Source organism: Symsagittifera roscoffensis, chromosome 6, assembly GCF_963678635.1.
Source record: "Symsagittifera roscoffensis chromosome 6, txSymRosc1.1, whole genome shotgun sequence".
Taxonomy (NCBI): Eukaryota; Metazoa; Xenacoelomorpha; order Acoela; family Convolutidae; genus Symsagittifera; species Symsagittifera roscoffensis.
In genome coordinates, this window is record NC_087067.1 from 23,159,902 (window position 1) to 23,180,732 (window position 20,831).

Sequence of the window (20,831 nt, forward strand, 5' to 3'; positions counted from 1 at the left end):
AAAAGCGTTGCGAATATCCAAAAAGCAGCTTTATTAGGGCAACTATCCGACGTTTTTCAAAAACTAGCGCAAAGATTTTAACGTTTCTTTAACAGATGCCGTAGATGCCGAGTAACAGATGCCGTAGTGTTCGAGTGAAGACGGGTCGCCGCCGTTGCGTCAACATGCTGCAAGCTTGCTAGCCAGCAGAGGGCAGGATTCTACACAAAATTTGGAGGTTATTGCTAAATACGAATCAGATACTTGAAATATTTTGACTTTATTTTGAAATTCTTAAGCCATATTGCAACAGGTGAAAAGAACATTATAAGCTACTTGCATAGCAACCGGCTATCTTTGCTAATTTTTCACATAATGCAGGAATCTGATCGGCTTAACATATTTCTAACGGAGAAAATCTGGATTTTCACTTAAGAAAGAAGCTTAAATAACAATTTTTGTTTTTTGATGTATAAAAGAATAGCTGAATTGGGATCGGATAAATAAAAAAAATATGTCTTAATTATGAAGTAGACGTCAATTTTGGAAAGTCGAAACTCACGTTTCAGCGCATTTTTCATTTTCAAACAAATCTTAGAAAAACTTTATTTGCTATTTTCTGTCAATTTTTGATATTTCAACAGAAATTGGTGTCAACCAAAATAGCAATTCGGTTTTTAATTATAACAAGACTGCTCGTATCAGGGCGAAGCCCTGAATGTTCTGGCTGTCTTTTAAGGTTTTATAGAGCAGTAATAACATAGAAAAATTGAATGTAAAAAAAAATTAAATGAATTTTTTTTTTAATTTGAAAATATTTATGAAAATCGTCCTCCCACACGCCATTTAAAGTACCAAAGAATAGATTTCGCGCAATGTTACAAATCAATTATGGCAAATAAGCTTCTTTGAACCAATTTGGAACAATTTCTAAGACGGATTCACTCTCCGCTTACGCGTTAATAGCGCGAAATATATTAATTTAAGTTGAATTTTGATTCAAAAACACGTATCTACAAAAAACAATCAATTGTTTTTGCTATTATGGTGTTACTTGGAGCAATCAAATATCAAGGATTCGAACATAGGATGCGTGTTTTGAAATTTCGTTTTTGCGTTCAAAAATTGAACCGCTTCAACCTTGCAAAAATTTGATTTTCGTGGCAATTTTGAAGCTAGCCATGCAGTCAAAGAAAAAATGAGAATTATGATCCGGTGCATTTTGGAGCAAGCCACTTAGTCAAAGAAAAAGAGAATTATAGAACTAAATTTAAAAATTGTGGAATTAAATGCGAAAAATGAAGCCAAATATTTGACTCAATTCATATCTCATTGCAGCTCACACGACCCTGTGGACAATCAAGACCTAGCCATAAAAGAAATTATGATTTTCAAACTCAATTTTTAAGTTTTAATTCCGAATAACCGAACAATATAATTCGCCTTTTTCCATCATCTAGCTTTTCCATTTTGTATGCAAAATCAACAAGACTGCTCGTATCAGACCCTGATTGTTCCGACTGCCTTTTAAGTTTCAAAATTTGAAATTTTTTTATGAAATCATCCCCCACACGCCAAATAAAGTACCAAAGAATAGATTTCGCGCGTTGTAACAAATTAATTATAGCAAATAAGCTTCTTTCAACCAATTTGGAACGATTTTAAGACGGATTCACTCTCCGCTTACGCGTTAATAGCGCGAAATATATCGCGCGTTAATTGTCTCAATTTGGCCAAAATGGCAATCTTTAAACCCTCATAACTTTACGAAAAATGATCACAGGTGAAACATTTTTTTGAAATTTGAGCTCAAAACAACAATACCTTTTGAATGAAATAAAATTCCGTCAAAAATGGCTAGTTGAAAAGTCGAAATTTGTTTGAAGAAAAAAAACCAACCCCGAGCACAATTATTCCGTTACTTTCGTATCGAAAGTCGGAACAACAAGAAATAATAATGCATATATATATATCGGCTCATCAAAAAGCGCATATCCCACGCATTACTAAAGAAAAGTAGTTATGCAAGAATTATAGGCTTTTTCTCCGCAATCAAATCTCCTTGAAACATATTGTGGTATTTGTTCAACAGCAGGCTAATTTGAGTTGAATTTTGATTCAAAAACACGTATCTACAAAAAACAATCAATTGTTTTTGCTATTATGGTGTTACTTGGAGCAATCAAATATCAAAGATTCGAACATAGGATGCGTGTTTTGAAATTTCGTTTTTGCGTTCAAAAATTGAACCGCTTCAACCTTGCAAAAATTTAATTTTCGTGGCAATTTTGAAGCTAGCCATGTAGTCAAAGAAAAAATGAGAATTATGATCCGGTGCATTTTGGAGCAAGCCACTTAGTCAAAGAAAAAGAGAATTATAGAACTAAATTTAAAAATTGTGGAATTAAATGCGAAAAATGAAGCCAAATATTTGACTCAATTCATATCTCATTGCAGCTCACACGACCCTGTGGACAATCAAGACCTAGCCATAAAAAAAAATATGATTTTCAAACTCAATTTTTAAGTTTTAATTTCGAATAACCTAACAATATAATTCGCCCTTTTCCATCATCTAGCTTTTCCATTTTGTATGCAAAATCAACAAGACTGCTCGTATCAGACCCTGATTGTTCCGACTGCCTTTTAAGTTTCAAAATTTGAAATTTTTTTATGAAATCATCCCCCACACGCCAAATAAAGTACCAAAGAATACATTTCGCGCATTGTAACAAATTAATTATAGCAAATAAGCTTCTTTCAACCAATTTGGAACGATTTTAAGACGGATTCACTCTCCGCTTACGCGTTAATAGCGCGAAATATATCGCGCGTTAATTGTCTCAAATTGGCCAAAATGGCAATCTTTAAACCCTCATAACTTTACGAAAAATGATCACAGGTGAAACATTTTTTTGAAATTTGAGCTCAAGACAACAATACCTTTTGAATGAAATAAAATTCCGTCAAAAATGGCTAGTTGAAAAGTCGAAATTTGTTTGAAGAAAAAAAACCAACCCCGAGCACAATTATTCCGTTACTTTCGGATCGAAAGTCGGAACAACAAGAAATAATAATGCATATATATATCGGCTCATCAAAAAGCGCATATCCCACGCATTACTAAAGAAAAGTATTTATGCAAGACTTATAGGCTTTTTCTCCGCAATCAAATCTCCTTGAAACATATTGTGGTATTTGTTCAACAGCAGGCTAATTTAAGTTGAATTTTGATTCAAAAACACGTATCTACAAAAAACAATCAATTGTTTTTGCTATTATGGTGTTACTTGGAGCAATCAAATATCAAAGATTCGAACATAGGATGCGTGTTTTGAAATTTCGTTTTTGCGTTCAAAAATTGAACCGCTTCAACCTTGCAAAAATTTAATTTTCGTGGCAATTTTGAAGCTAGCCATGTAGTCAAAGAAAAAATGAGAATTATGATCCGGTGCATTTTGGAGCAAGCCACTTAGTCAAAGAAAAAGAGAATTATAGAACTAAATTTAAAAATTGTGGAATTAAATGCGAAAAATGAAGCCAAATATTTGACTCAATTCATATCTCATTGCAGCTCACACGACCCTGTGGACAATCAAGACCTAGCCATAAAAGAAATTATGATTTTCAAACTCAATTTTTAAGTTTTAATTTCGAATAACCGAACAATATAATTCGCCCTTTTCCATCATCTAGCTTTTCCATTTTGTATGCAAAATCAACAAGACTGCTCGTATCAGACCCTGATTGTTCCGAATGCCTTTTAGGTTTCAAAATTTGAAATTTTTTTATGAAATCATCCCCCACACGCCAAATAAAGTACCAAAGAATAGATTTCGCGCATTGTAACAAATTAATTATAGCAAATAAGCTTCTTTCAACCAATTTGGAACGATTTTAAGACGGATTCACTCTCCGCTTACGCGTTAATAGCGCGAAATATATCGCGCGTTAATTGTCTCAAATTGGCCAAAATGGCAATCTTTAACCCCTCATAACTTTACGAAAAATGATCACAGGTGAAACATTTTTTTGAAATTTGAGCTCAAGACAACAATACCTTTTGAATGAAATAAAATTCCGTCAAAAACGGCTAGTTGAAAAGTCGAAATTTGTTTGAAGAAAAAAAACCAACCCCGAGCACAATTATTCCGTTACTTTCGTATCGAAAGTCGGAACAACAAGAAATAATAATGCATATATATATCGGCTCATCAAAAAGCGCATATCCCACGCATTACTAAAGAAAAGTAGTTATGCAAGAATTATAGGCTTCTCTCCGCAATCAAATCTCCTTGAAACATATTGTGGTATTTTTTCAACAGCAGGCTAATTTAAGTTGAATTTTGATTCAAAAACACGTATCTACAAAAAACAATCAATTGTTTTTGCTATTATGGTGTTACTTGGAGCAATCAAATATCAAAGATTCGAACATAGGATGCGTGTTTTGAAATTTCGTTTTTGCGTTCAAAAATTGAACCGCTTCAACCTTGCAAAAATTTGATTTTCGTGGCAATTTTGAAGCTAGCCATGTAGTCAAAGAAAAAATGAGAATTATGATCCGGTGCATTTTGGAGCAAGCCACTTAGTCAAAGAAAAAGAGAATTATAGAACTAAATTTAAAAATTGTGGAATTAAATGCAAAAAATGAAGCCAAATATTTGACTCAATTCATATCTCATTGCAGCTCACACGACCCTGTGGACAATCAAGACCTAGCCATAAAAGAAATTATGATTTTCAAACTCAATTTTTAAGTTTTAATTTTGATAAAATAAAGAAACCACTTCTGATTTGAAAAAATTTCCATATTGCCACGAGTTATTTTTGATGGCTCCAAAACTTTGGCACCCCTTATACTAGCGCGACTTATAAGTTCTTCCATGTATCAAGTCGCATGAGCCATAATAAAAGTTGAATCGGAAACAGCACCTAAGGAAGTTGCATGACTCAAAAAAAATTATTTCTAAGGTAAAAGTTTGAGAGCTTTTTCTTACATTGAAAGCATCAATTGATTCATTATTTCAAGTCGTAAAACCTTTTGGCAAACGAAAAGTTAAGTGTTGATTAATTTCAAAAGTCATGTTCCTTTAGCCTTTGCAACAGTTGATGTGAAAAAACAACAAAATAGTAAACTTGAACAATAGTTCATTCAAAATTATTAATTTTCATTAGCTTTTGCTAAAAGTGAATGAAAAAACACCCAATACCGAAAATTGGGTTATTTATTGCTGCAAATTTTGAAGTTCTAACAATCATTGTTCAGGCTGCAAGAAAAATGCAAACCAATTTATGGTACGACTTATTATACCCTTTGTCCTCCAAAAAGTTGATGTGAAACAAGGGCACACGATTGCTTGATTGTTTCAACAAAAACTTAAATGTTCTCAATGTTTCAACCAACATTTTGAACAATAAAAATTTGAAAATTTTTCTGAGCTTAAATCGACTTGCAAAACTTAATTTTTCGAATCAAATAAGTTTTTGAGCGGCAAAATAGCTTAATTTGATAGCTTGAATTGTTTTGCAAAACATTCAGTCAAACTTTATTCGATCAGCTTGCTTAAAAAGTTCTCATGCTTAGGTTGTTTTACGAAAAAAGAGGAAGGTTGATTTTTTTTTATTCAAGCCGATCTTGACTAAGTACTAACCTTTTAAGAAAAATATCCAAATCACTTCAGATTTAAAAAATTTTGTCAAGCTTGGCAGAGACGTTTTTTAGTAGACATTACCCTCAATGGAAACTTAGAACATTGCTTTCGAAGCGAATTCTGACTTTAGTTCAATTTATGAGATTAGATTGTAACAATTTCGATAAAAATCTCTTACATGAAAAAAATTCACATTAACTACAGTTAGAACTACGTTTTAGCAAAAAGATCGATCGCTATCATCATACACTCTTTTTTAAAAGTAGAGCACAAGAAAGCAAAAAATAAAGCACAAAACTTGAACTTAGCCAACAACTTGCGAAAAATAATCTTTACATGCAGGGGCGTATTATGGTGGATTCGACACCATGCCGGCCCACAGGGTCCCCCCCCCCTTGTACTTTTTGAGATAACCATTGTTGGCCAGACCATTTTCTACAGACGCCTTGGAAGACAATATATACTTATTTGAGGGGAGAAATTTTTTGGTTAAAGTTTTCCAACAAGAGCCTAAAAACGCCTCTTTTGGCCTTTTTTTTCAATAATTTGGCAATCAATTTGATCAATTTTCAGAAAATCAATTTGATCGACCTAAAAAAAGTTCGACAAAGTTTTCGATTTTCTTTGAAAATCTGCTCACTCGAAAAAATCTTAGATCCGCTCCCTGCCTTCACGTATTTTCCCACTTAAAAAATGATAATCATGGCGCAGAAGACATTTTAAACTTTGTACATTGAACTTTTAAAACTCATCTGTCGTTCAAATAAAGTTGCTTTCGTGATCCTAGACTCTGCGTTTGCCAAACTGAACTAAACCCTGCAAAATAATTTGCCAACTTCTGTTTCTTATTGACAATTTGGTACCAAACGGAATGGAAATTGACACTGAAAAAATGAGACACAAAAAGTGAGATTGAATTTTGTGACTTTTGAGTGTCAGAGTGATTGATGGCTTTGACATGAGCAAAAATCATGGCTAAAGGAGATCAGCATTTAGGAAACCGCATTAGACTCTAGGCATGAAAAAAATGAGATCCTTTAAAAAAATCAGACAATTGGGGAGTTGTCTGACTTTTAGAGGAAAGTCCCATTTGCTGTATGATTTCTAGGAACCACCCCATCGGTTTTGGATTCAGAGTCATAGATTCAACCACTTTATCACCTGTTTCAAAATTTAGGTTGGAAAAAATTCCCAAATACTGTACTTATGTTCAGCATGCGGCTCTTTGTCTTCTGCATTATCTGCACAGATATTTTTTGTCGTGAAATCTAAATCAGGTTAGACATTTTAATGAGAAAGCGATTTTGACATGTCTTGTCTCCGGTGCAGTTTTTCTCGACAGGATTTTGTTTGATGCTTTTTTCAAAACAAGGAACGTGGAATGCTATTTTTAAAACAAATGTGGACCTCGCTGATAAAAACAAGAAAAATATATTGTGAAAACATTTAAAGGGGAAACCGGCGAAAAGACACTATAGGCTTCGTTGATCTGGTCCAGCTATTATACTACACGCGTCCGCTGGGCTGGGAGACGGGGTGCTATTCTCATGGGCGAAAAACCGAATGGGCGAAAAACAAAAATTGTCGGAAGTCAATTATTAAAATGGATCGATTGCCGTTCAACTAAAAGGAATTAAATGAAGCAATGTTTTGCTTCTTTTATAAAAACGAAACCCCTCAAAAAAAATTTGTTCCAATTCGCCGGCGTTAGTGTCAATTTGAAAACTATCGCCCATTCGGTCCTTCATCTATCAGGAATTCCACTTTAAGAGGCAAGCCGAAAGACAAAACTATAATCAAACCGTTGACAGAGAAAGGTCAAAGGAACAGCCTCAATAATTACTGTGGAGTGTGCTTGCTGAAAATTGCATCACCAATCCTAACTGGAGTGATGGTGACAAAATTAAGATATTGAACGTAGTACTAAACCTAAGGGATGAAACCAACAAGGCTTCAGCACAGAAAAGTATACTGCGGATGCGACCAAATTGCTCATCAGGATCCATGAGTATTCACCAATTACCAAAGAATAGAAAGTGAAAATTAAAAATCAATGATATTCAAAAATCTATTTGCGATTATTTTATTTTGGTACAATATTCAGACTACTGCATGGTACATGCGTCATTTATATCTTCAAACGCTCTGAGCCAATTACAAAGGTCTTTGCGCGAACTTTTTTCTTACTTTTTACTGAGAATCAATTAAATTTAAATGCATAAAATCGGAATTTATAATTTCTTGTCTAAAAAAGATAACCAGATTGAGGAATCAAACCATCTTGGTATCAATGATCATCACATAGAGAACAAATCTGAGTGTAAATACTTAGATTCGATTCTAGATTTAAATCTGTGATTTCAACTGCAAGTGAATTTTTTTAAACCAAATTGGCTCGAGGCATGGAGGCCAAATATACAATTAGGCATTAATTTCCTACATTATCCCATTTAGATAACGCCATCATTTTTTGCACCAAGTTCAAGCAACTTCAATGAAGTCTTCGAGTAAGCCGTAGAACTGTGCCATAAAACGTTCGTTTTTCTTATCCAAACGAAACCTATCCGTCGTTCTGCGTAAAAACAAGTCCTTATTCGGAAATGAGAATAAAATTGTATTTAAATGGGTACCTTGCCTACGTAAAAATTTTATAAATGAAAGAAAACTTTTGCAAAACAAATAAAGTTACCAACAGTCAACTACAGAAATGATTGTTGAACTAACAAATAATTCTTGATAATCTCTGGTCAACTGCTTCTATTCAAATAATTTCTAACCACACGTCAAAACATGATACTCATTGTGAGATCCGTTTTTTTTAAGTAGATTTGTATTTATCACCAATTAATTTTAATGAAATCTTTAAGTTGGAATGGTTTTAAATTTATGTACATGTATAATTTATTTCTATTTTTAAGTTTTTACTTGTTACTTTCATTCCAACACTAAATTCATTGCATTTTTACTATTCAAAAATTACTTTGCCGAAAAAAATTTGAGCAAAATCTTCGATACAAATCAGATCACAACATTACATGATTTTGAATAGAAAAACAAGCAAAATTGAAAAATCAAGCTGCAAAGGCTACCTAAAAAAGTCGAAACAACCAGGTGCGGAAAAATTTATTAAATTCGTTTTGAATGATGGCTATAAACAGCATTGAAAGCTCTTGACTTTCATTAACCGTGCGGCAATTAAGAGAAAAAACTTGGGTCGACCAAAAAAATTCCAAAATTCGAAAAAGTTCCAAAAATAACTAGCACATTTTTTAATTTTCAAGGCAAGTACGTTTTTCATTAAGAGAAACTACCGCTGAACCAATTGAGCTGTGACAACTGACAATGTTTTTTCAATTAAACCCATAACCTCAGATTTAGCAGTGAGTTTTCATGAAAAAGAAAAAATTTCTGAAAACGGTCAGAAACTCAAAATTTGGACATTTTCTAAAGCCAAAAACATTTTTTTTGCCCAAAGTAAGAGCAAAGCAACTTACTCGGGGAATATTTCCAAAACACGTGTTTTTGATTGAGTTGTTTTCCTATAATTTTTTATGGTAATTTACGAGAAATAACAATAACCCTAAGAAAATCAGTAGAAAATACTATCACATTAAATTTTCGAAGGTCGTAGACTAGCCATCACAAAGCCCGGAAAAAATAGGGAAAATGTGGAATTAGGTGAGATAAAAAAAAGTAGGGATACCTTTATAGGACACAACGCTCGGCTTGTGCAAGACCCAAAACTTTTACGACCGATCTATACTAAAACGGGCATTAAAAAACCTTTGGAAATACTTATAGGAACTTGATTTTACCAAAAAACGACACCATTAACCAAAAAAAAAATCCAAAACACAGAGACAAAGCTGAACTTCGCATCATTTGCAATACACAATAAAGCTCCAAAAATCAAAAGATAATTTGTCTCAAACTTGGAAAACTTGAAAGACTTTTGTTGAAAAAATCATAGGCTAAAAGCTCAAGAACTATTTATTGCAAATATCAGTTACCTTGGGCTTTATTTTATCCATTTCTTGGATGAAAACGATAAGCAAACTTTTCAATCAAAAAGTTCAGATACAAAATTTCCCAAATGTACTCGAAAATTGTTCATTAAATCTTGCGAACAAACAATCTGCATATCCAACAAAAACAATCGGGTGTGAAAGACCCTATCCGTTAATTGCTATAATATAAAACGAAAAAGAAATAAAAAACGAAAAAGAGAACTTCAAAAACATGAATGCAAGAATTACAAACAATAGTCACAGAAAAGAAATTGTCAAAATTTTGAAAAAACTTTAAAAACCTATGAAAATAACCCAATTACATCAAGAATTATCAATTAAGAATATTATTCGCAACGGTAAATGAGCTAGATCACAAAAACAAAAAGAAAACTTTACAAAACCACCAAGAAAGGAAATAAAAAACACTTTAGCCAGAAAAAACCACACCCCTGAATCTTGGGCTATACTTGCCGCCACATTCCTTTGCATACAAAACAGTCGAGTCAATCTTGCAAAAATATTTGGAAAATTAGGTTTTTTTTTGACATATCGAAACAATACGTTAAGTCATCAACTTCAATTTATGTCAAATAAAATTGCTCAAACCTAAAAGACACTTAACTAATTGAAACTTAAACTAGTTTGCCAGCAGAAAAAATCAAAAAAGTTTTATTTCCAACAAAAAATTTTGGTGCCTATAAAAACCAGAAAACCATGAAGGATATTTACCCTCACGTAAATGAAGAAAAAAGTACTTGAAAAATTGGTCAAAAAATTAAATAGTTAATTGCCCGGCAAGCAACCAAAACTTCAATAAAGGCGACAAAAAATCAATAAAGGTCGAAATCAATAAAGGCGACAAAAAATTTATACCTACAAACTATTTTCTAAAGAAAAAAAAAGAAAACCATTTTTTTAATGAAAAAATAGGCTGAACAATTCATTTGAACTAAGTAAAAAAAACATCATCTATAAAAAAAATCTTACCTTGTCTCGGTTGATTTTCATAAACTGCCCAACCACGCCTTGAGAATGAATGACTGAGGGGCAACTGAGGGGAAAAAATAAATCGAATATTTTCTAGCCGAAAACTCTAGCCGTAAAAAAATATTAGAGCTACCAAAGTTGGTCTCTTTTCCACTTCCCCCTATCTATCAACTTTTTTAGTTGTTTTACGTGTCATTATAGCAAAACGCGCAGAGTGAAGTAAGAACAACAAATCTGCTCACAATAGTTAGTTTGTTCAACATGCTAAATTTTATTGTGTTACTACTACATTTAAGAATTTTTTCAAAATTGACTTCAAAAGGAGGGTGAAAGTGTAAAATAACTCAAATTTTTAAACTCAATTTTTTAAAACTATCCCTCCCGAAAAGCGCAAAAGCATTTCAAAATCTCAATCGCGCCTACGCAATGTGAAATGAAGAACCCGGTCTAATATAAGCGAACCTGTTAAAGCGAATTCAATTTTTTTTTTCAAAATCAGAGTCGATAATTTTAATAACTACAGAAAAATTCTTTTAAGTATTGTAAAAAATGATTAAATGGAAAAACCCAAGCATTGGAAAAAACTATTTCAGTAGTATCACTTGAATTTTAGAACAATGGTAAATCAACCGACAGCAATTAAGGCGCAAACCACAAATCCGAAAAAATCTACATTTTTCAATAAAGATATTTGAAAAAATTAAATTTACCACCTGAATTGATCTAAGATGTAATTTTGTTTGAATTCAAGCGAACTTGATCAAGTCAGGTGGTGCAAATTATGTGAGAAAAGTTGAGTTGTTTGCAGGGGGAAAAGTCTCGTTCCCGTTTACAACTCACTTGCTCTCGCAGGTGAAATTACACTTTACTGTCTATTGATGCATAGACTTTTATACATTATTGGACGTGTTCTTTCTTATTATTATTCTAAGCAAACCAGGTGAATGTGATTTAATTTAGCAGACACAAAAAGATGTTTGATGATCAGAACAAAACTAGTGTAAACGAACGAGAAGACAGTCGTGTACCAGTGGTGGTGCATATGCGAAAACAAGGTAAAAACAATTGAATGGTCAATTTTTGGGCTCTTTTTCCTCTCCCCCACCCTCAAATTTTTTATAATTGAGATTACTCTTCACATTGTCTTATTGCCAGGAAAATTGACAGGCTAAAATTGACTAATTAGGCTATGACAAACATTTTTGATATTCATAATCAACCTTGTAAGACCACTCGTTAGACCATAAAACTGATGCTTGTGTGAGGTGGGAAGAAGGAAAAAGAGCCAATTTTTGCGTAGACTGCTATCTGCGGTTTCACAGAAGATATACCAAAAAGACAAGCTGGTTGAAAAAACTCGCAAACTTCAGAGGGCACAGTAGATATCAAGCTGAACAGCCGTGACCGCTGTTGCGGCACAACTACCGTAAACTGTATCTTCCTTTGGAAACTATTTGAAGCTGAATGGCACAAATAAAACCAGAACTATTGCGAGATAGATATTAAGACATAATTTGGAGAGTCCTGGTGCATGCTATCATCGTGTAATAGTAATGAATGGACGAATCTTGGAACTTTTTGAATGGGGAAGGATTTTCGAAAAAAAATCAAAACACGTGACATTTTATTGGGTCGACTGAATTAAATTTCCGAGCTCTATCCAAACACTATTAGTTCCTTAATTTTACAAAGCATTCTGAGCTGCAGGCAAACTACTGAAAAAAAAAGCTTGAAAACCGCCGTTTTTTGGGATTTTTTCGAAAAATTTTTGCCAAAAAAAAAACGTTTTTTTTTTTGGCGCGCGTTTCCCGCTCGAAATTATCGGGACAAAGGAAAAAGGGGGACAATGTGATCCCTGAGTTTATTTAAGTTTATATAAGACCATGAATCATTGAGGGGAAAAATCATCATACGAGCTGCACAGCTCGTAACGGCGATTGGCTGTTGTGCCCCTGTTTAAGAACTGCATGCAATTTTTTTTATAATTTTTCTGGGCTGGGTAATGTTGCCTTATCCTCAAGCAACGAGCACGGATCATTGTGGGCTTGGATTGAGAGGCGGAGACGTAAACACTTCACCACCGCTTCCTTGTCGGGGAGGAATTTTCAACCCTAAACGCGTCGCTGCCACGATGCATGATACTCCCTGACTCAGTAATTATCTAGCAACTAAATAAGTTTTGACGTGAAAACTGCAAAATAAAATTTCTGCCACAAAGTTTCTACCTAAAAACTGATCTGAAATATTTGAGACTGAAAATTGCAATCGATGTATAAGATTCACTTCGCTTTTTATCGATCAAAACATATTGCTTCATTATCCGGCAAAAAACAAAAAAACGATTTAAAAAAATTGCAGTAACTGGACTTAAAGAGGCAAAAAAAAATTATTACTCACTAAAGCATTATTTTTTATCAAGCATCGTATCATCAAGCATTCAGCCAAAATAACATGTAAGACAATGGAGAAACTGGAAAACTTGAAACGTGGGGGAGTAGAAAAGACAAACAGTTTTCTTTAAAATAATAAAACAAACAAGAAATGAAAAAAAAAATTATTGAATTTTTTACCAATATTTTTGCAGTAGTAGTTTTTTTAAAAAACACTGCTTTTTTTGGCGAAGATGAATTAAGTGTAAAAACCTGGAACAAAACTTAGTTTTTACTAGCTAAAATAAAGTTTTTTTTTCACAAGAACTAATGGTTTTATAACTCGTTCTGCGCCTTTTTGAATGTTTTTTCAAATAAAATTTTAAATATTTTTAGAAGCAGTCGATTTGTGCATATGGTACCGACATTTCATTCTAATTTTAGCTTCGTGGTAAGTGTGTTCCATTTAGTTTTTGTCTTTTTTTTGTTGATATTCTTTTAATTTTCCAGATTTATAATTGATTTGAATAGTTTCTAGCTTTCAGTGTTTGTGGTAACGAACTATTAAAGCCCTAAAACGGTAGCTTATATTTTACTTGGGACCATGTGTAGGAATTCTCGTGGCGGTCTTGTATTTGATCAGCAAATATATTGATCTAGCTAACTGCAGATTAAAAATACATATATACTGGATGATTTTGCAATCTGCATCTGTAAAACGCTTATACAAGCAAAAAATCCGACAACAATTCCATTATTTAAGCTTTGCGCGACCCATGTTGCGACTTGGCGCGACCCATTTTGCGATTTGCGCGACCCAAAATAGCTACTTTGCGACTCTGTGCGACCCATGTTCCGAGTAGATGCGACCCAAATTAGCTATGCTGCGACTTTGCGCGACCCAAATTAGCTATGTTGTGACTTTGTGCGACCCATATTAGCTATGTTGCGACTTCGCGCGACCCAAATTAGGTATGTTGCGACATTGCGCGGACCAAATTGGGTATGTTGCGAATTTGCGCGACCCAAAGTAGTATGTTGCGACTTTGCGCGACTCAAATTAAGTATGTTGCAACTTTGCGCGACCCAAATTAGGTATGTTGCGACTATGCGGGACCCAAATTAGGTATGTTGCGACTTTGCGGACCAAATTGGGTATGTTGCGAATTTGCGCGACCCAAATTAGGTATGTTGCGACTTTGCGCGACTCAAATTAAGTATGTTGCAACTTTGTGCGACCCAAATTAGGTATGTTGCGACTATGCGGGACCCAAATTAGGTATGTTGCGACATTGCGCGGACCAAATTGGGTATGTTGCGAATTTGCGCGACCCAAAGTAGTATGTTGCGACTTTGCGCGACTCAAATTAAGTATGTTGCAACTTTGCGCGACCCAAATTAGGTATGTTGCGACTATGCGGGACCCAAATTAGGTATGTTGCGACTTTGCGGACCAAATTGGGTATGTTGCGAATTTGCGCGACCCAAATTAGGTATGTTGCGACTTTGCGCGACTCAAATTAAGTATGTTGCAACTTTGCGCGACCCAAATTAGGTATGTTGCGACTATGCGGGACCCAAATTAGGTATGTTGCGATTTTGCGCGACCCAAAATAGGTATGTTGCGACTTTGCGCGACCCAAATTAGGTATGTTGCGACTGTGTGCGACTCAAGCCTCTAGCGGGATGATAGAGTTTTGGTCGCAGAAAGTCCATTTTGGTCGCAACATGAGTCGTGGACCTCAACCGAGAGAGGAAAAAAAAAGAAATTTTTCTAATTTCGTTCGAAGCATAAAATGAAAAGTCCTTTAATGTAATATATCATTTGACTTGTTCCACTAATTAAAATGGGAAGTAACCCATTTTGGTTCAAAAACAAAATAAGCCTGCTTGCTCACTATGTTTGCTCGAAGTTATACCAAAAATCAACAGTTTCAAACCAGACTTCTCGATAAAATTTTGTTGAAATTTTTTATATGTCGTTCAAACCACCACTGAAAAAGCTCTACGATGATATATAACTCGGCCCAATCCGAGGTTTTTGTGGAACTTGACTTTGCGTGGAAAAAGTAAAAAAACACCCGAAAACAGACTTCCTCTCCGTTTTCAATGGTCGGAACAAAAATCCACTATTTGATTCAAAAAGGCCCGCTCAGCGCATAAACTTTTTAAAGTTTTTTTTTAGAAATCACAATAAGTGCCAAAACTTTGAATTTCTTTCAAAGTTTCGATTATAATTTATAAAACAATTCAAAATGCAATTTCAGGCATGAGATTCCTAAATTCCGATCTACTGACAAGAAATAAACAATTTCATATTTACTGACGACAAAAATAAAAACTCTGAGACCATTCTTAAAAAATTAGCTCAGTGTTTGGGCGACAATCGTGCTCAAAAACTGAACTGCTTTCAGCATCAAAATCTGATGAAATCGATGAATCTTTTGGGCAATTTTTTTGGACGAGATTTTCCAATATCATTTCAAAAATTAGAAAAAAAAGCTCAAATTTTAAGAAGGACCATACCTGCATTATGAATGGCACTGAAAGCTGACGAAGCGGTTGTAATTTTGGACCAAATTTTTTTCATTCTTGAAAAATGCGTTGATGCAGTGGCGAAAAAATGATTTCCAGAAGTAGATCGATCGGGACTCGAACCTCCTACGTTCATTCCTATTGCAACGGCCATTCGTCTTTGGGGTCTGCCGACTGTGGACGAAGGCTCGCCTTCCGATATCATTTTTACGGTTGAAATTTGTAAAGGTAAATCAATTGAAGAACATCCGTATAGTAAACTCTTTTTTTTAAAGCTGTTCTTTTTTGACAACCTAAGTGGTTTTTGGCGTTTTCTGGGCTAAAAGTACATTGTAAAAGCGACCCAATTGTAAAACTGCTCGCATTATCTAATCAATATTTTAATCCTCCAATAAAATCGGGAGACTGAAGAAATGTGAAATAAGAACGGAACTGAAATTTTTTCAACTTCAAAGAGAAATGCAAGCCGCAAATGTTGTCTTTTTTAGATTCGTAAAACGTAACAAGAAGCAAACTTTATTACTCGGGGTCATAAAAAGTTAATGAAACACAAATTAAAAATCCCTATTTTCAAACCTTCATAAATAAAAAATATATGAGTGAACATGGCTTTTTGGTCGTTTTTTTTTTGAAAAAAAAAGTTGTTAAAAAACATACGGTTTTGCTTTTTGAGTCAAATAAATTGTTTCATATATGTTCACTTTGTTAGATAAATAAATGCTAGCTTCAAATAATTTTTCAAAACTTCTTTGTGGACTAAATAAGAATAGAGTAATTTTAAGGATTTTAGAGCATTTTTTTTCAGACGCTTAAGCTATCCTTCATAAGATTTGAAGTTTTTTCATAAAATGCTTTCTGTGGTTTTGGTGCATCAGATTTTTTAAAATGAGATATCAGCATTCCTGTTAAAACAAGTCGATATTCTTGCTCGTACCATCAAATTAGTTTTAAAAGAAAAGTCAAATTTTTGTTTTAAACTTGAAAAGAATGTAGAAAAAATTGAAACCTGGCTTGCATCTATTTGTCTTTCATCGAGAGTTGATAGTTCAAGGACACAAAATTAGCAAATCTTTTCTTAAGTAATGGAAATTGCAAATTTTTTTAAGCTAACCTGTCAAAAATTTAGCTTGAATTTCTAATTGAGGTTTTTTAAGCAGTTATATTAATTTTTCGAGAAATATTGCCACGCAGATCTTCAATGAAGCGATTAATCTGCAAAAAATTTGCACTTGTGAAAATTGCCATTTTGCAGAACAAAGAAAATTCCGTTTAAATACTTCCGTTTAGTGAGTTCTTAGAAAACTTGAGGCGCCAATTAATAACACAAAAAAGTCTGCCGTGAACAATTAAAAAAATACATGCTTTAAACATTTTTCAGCCATAAAAATGACATAAAAAACACTTGTCATTTAGTTTTTTTAAACGAGTGGAAAGCTCTTTGACCTTTAGAACATCTTTGAAGAAATTGATAAAAAATTTTCAAACCGACAATTTCGACGCTTTTATGAAAACTATTGGGTATTACGTACGAAGGTGGTAAATCAGTAAGATATAATGGACGCTAAAATAGTTCAAATTCCCACAGGACAAAAACAAAAAGATAATGAAAATTTCATAAACTCTGAAAAATTGGAAACGTCGTCACTGACATATTTATTCATTTTAAAATCAGTTTGCCTATAAATATTATAAGCTTTGTAAATACGCTTAAATAATTGATTTATAGTTATTTGAGCCAGCTTTTAATGATTTTTAATATCGTTTTGTAGAAACTAAAAAATTGATCCATTAAAAATAGCTGCTCTTTGGAGCTACAAATGACTTTATTTTTTTTTCTGAAGTGGGTTGGGCTTTTTTTCTCAATGAAATCAGTTTTGGTTCCAAATGGATAAAATAAGGGATGAAAAAATAAATGAAGCATAAAAATCAACCTCACAAAATTTGTATTTCATTAGCTTTTTATGACCCCGAGTAATAAAGTTTGCTTCTTGTTACATTTTACGAATCTAAGCACAAAAATCCAGTCAAGCATTAAAAACACTTCACCACCGCTCCCTTGACGGGGAGGACTTTTCAACCCTAAACGTGTCGCTGCCATGATGCATGATACTCCCTGACTCTAGTAATTATCTAGCAACTAAATAAGTTTTGACAAGAAAACTGTAAAATTAAAATTTCTACCACAAAGTTTCTACCTAAAAACTGATCTAAAAAATTTGAGACTGAAAATTGCAATCGATATATAAAATTCACTTTGCTTTTAATCGATCAAAAAATATTGCTTCATTATCCGGCAAAAAACAAAACAACCATAAAAAAATTGCAGTAATTGGAGTTGCAGAGCCAAAAAAAAATTAATACTCATTGAAGCATTATTTTTTTATCAAGCATCGTATCATCAAGCATTCAGCCAAAATAACATGTAAGACAATGGAGAAACTGGAAAGTTTGAAACGTGGGGGGAGTAGAAAAGACCAACAGTTTTCTTTAAAATAAAAAAAAAACAAACAAGAAATGAAAAAAAAATTATTGATTTTTTTACCAAAACTTTTGCAGTATTAGTTTTTTTAAAAAACATTGCTTTTTTTGGCGAAGATGAATTAAGTGTAAAAACCTGGAACAAAACTTAGTTTTTACTAGCTAAAATAAAGTTTTTTTTCACAAGAACTAATGGTTTTATAACTCGTTCTGCGCCTTTTTGAATGTTTTTTCAAATAAAATTTTAAATATTTTTAGAAGCAGTCAATTTGTGCATATGGTGCAGACATTTCTTTCTAATTTTAGCTTCGTGGTAAGTGTGTTTCATTTAGTTATTGTCTTTTTTTTATTAATGTTCTTTTAATTTTCCAGATTTATGTTTGATTTGAATGGTTGGCGACCCAAATTAGGTATGTTGCGACTTTGCGCGACTCAAATTAAGTATGTTACAACTTTGCGCGACCCAAATTAGGTATGTTGCGACTATGCGCGACCCAAGTTAGGTATGTTGCGACTATGCGGACCCAAATTAGGTATGTTGCGACTTTGCACGACCCAAATTATGTATGTTGCGACTTTGCGCGACCCAAATTAGGTATGTTGCGACTGTGTGCGACTCAAGCCTCTAGCGGGATGATGGAGTTTTGGTCGCAGAAAGTTCATTTCGGTCCATTTCGGTCGCAACATGAGTCGTGGACCTCGACCCGAGAGATGAAAAAAAAAGAAATTTTTCTAATTTCGTTCGAAGCATAAAATGAAAAGGCCTTTAATGTAATATATCATTTGAAATAGTCCACTAATTAAAATGGGAAGTTACCCATTTTGGTTCAAAAACAAAATAAGCCTGCTTGCTCACTATGTTTGCTCGAAGTTATACCAAAAATCAACAGTTTCAAACCAGACTTTCTCGATAAAATTTTGTTGAAATTTTTTATATGTCGTTCAAACCACCACTGAAAAAACTCTACGATGATATATAACTCGGCCCATTCCGAGGTTTTTGTGGAACTTGACTTTGCGTGGAAAAAGTAAAAAAACACCCGAAAACAGACTTCCTCTCCGTTTTCAATGGTCGGAACAAAAATCCACTATTTGATTCAAAAAGGCCCGCTCAGCGCATAACCCTAGCAAATTTTTTAAAGTTTTGTTTTAGAAATCACAATACGTGCCAAAACTTTGAATTTCATTCAAAGTTTCGATTATAATTTATAAAACAATTCAAAATGCAATTTCAGGCATGAGATTCCTAAATTCCGATCTACTGACAAGAAATAAACAATTTCATATTTACTGACGACAGAAATAAAAACTCTGAGACCATTCTTAAAAAATTAGCTCAGTGTTTGGGCGACAATCGTGCTCAAAAACTGAACTGCTTTCAGGATCAAAATCTGATGAAATCGATGAATCACTTGGGCAATTTTTTTGGACGAGATTTTCCAATATCATTTCAAAAATTAGAAAAAAAAGCTCAAATTTTAAGAAGGACCATACCTGCATTATGAATGGCACTGAAAGCTGACGAAGCGGTTGTAATTTTGGACCACATTCTTTTCATCCTTGAAAAATGCGTTGATGCAGTGGCGAAAAAATGATTTCCAGAAGTAGATCGATCGGGACTCGAAACTCCTACGTTCATTCCTATTGCAACGGCCATTCGTCTTTGGGGTCTGCCGACTGTGGACGAAGGCTCGCCTTCCGATATCATTTTTGAAATTTGTAAAGGTAAATCAATTGAAGAACATCCGTATAGTAAACTCTTTTTTTTTTTTTAAAGAGTAAAGCTGTTCTTTTTTGACGACTTAAGTGGTTTTTGGCGTTTTCTGGGCTAAAAGTACATTGTAAAAGCGACCCGATTGTAAAACTGCTCGCATTATCTAATCAATATTTTAATCCTCCAATAAAATCGGGAGACTGAAGAAATGTGAAATAAGAACGGAACTGAAATTTTTTCAACTTCAAAGAGAAATGCAAGCCGCAAATGTTGTCTTTTTTAGATTCGTAAAATGTAACAAGAAGCAAACTTTATTACTCGGGGTCATAAAAAGTTAATGAAACACAAATTAATAATCCCTATTTTCATACCTTCATAAATAAAAAATATATGAGTGAACATGGCTTTTTGGTCGTTTTTTTTTGAAAAAAAAAGTTATTAAAAAACATACGGTTTTGCTTTTTGAGTCAAATAAATTGTTTCAAATATGTTCACTTTGTTAGATAAATGAATGCTAGCTTCAAATAAATTTACATTTTTGTAGAGTAAAATATAATAGAGTAATTTTAAGGATTTTGTAGCTTTTTTTTCAGACGCTTAAGCTATCCTTCATAAGATTTGAAGTATTTTCATAAAATGCTTTCTGTGGCTTTCTGGAGTATTTTCATAAAATGCTTTCTGACTTGCTCGTACCATCAAATTAGTTTTAACAGAAAAGTCAGATTTTCGTTTTTAACTTAAAAAATAATGTAGAAAAAATTGGAGCCTGGCTTGGATCTATTTGTCTTTCATCGAGAGTCGATAGTCCAAAGACACAAAATTAGCAAATGTTTTCTTAAGTAATGGAAAATTCAAATATTTTTAAGCTAACCTGTCAAAAATTTAGCTTGAATTTTAAATTGAGGTTTTTAAGCAATTATATTAATTTTTCGAATAATATTGCCAGGCAGATCTTCAATGAAGCGATTAAACTGCAAAAAACTTGCAATTTTGAAAATTGGTATTTTTGCAGAACAAAGAAAATTACTTCCGTTTAGTGAGTTCTTAGAATACTTGAGGCGCCGACCAATAACACAAAAAAAGTCTGCCGTGAACGATTAAAAAA

At 33.5% G+C, this 20,831-nt stretch overlaps 1 protein-coding gene across 10 annotated transcripts in view; it reads right to left on the minus strand.

Annotated features, from left to right (window-relative positions):
• Positions 1-20,831, minus strand: part of LOC134848393 (Kv channel-interacting protein 1-like) — a 46,340-nt gene that overhangs the window by 16,672 nt on the left and 8,837 nt on the right. For 2 of the 10 annotated variants that reach the window (XM_063865812.1, XM_063865813.1), the window contains exon 2: positions 19,507-19,953. The exons of 1 other annotated variant lie outside the window; for it this stretch is intronic. In XM_063865812.1, coding sequence (XP_063721882.1) covers positions 19,507-19,720 — 214 coding nt within the window. In that variant the 5' untranslated portion in view covers positions 19,721-19,953. Of the gene's footprint in view, positions 1-15,525; positions 15,803-19,506; positions 20,116-20,831 lie in introns of those variants that run through there. 7 more of the 10 variants (XM_063865815.1, XM_063865818.1, XM_063865811.1 and 4 more) reach the window with 7 other exon arrangements.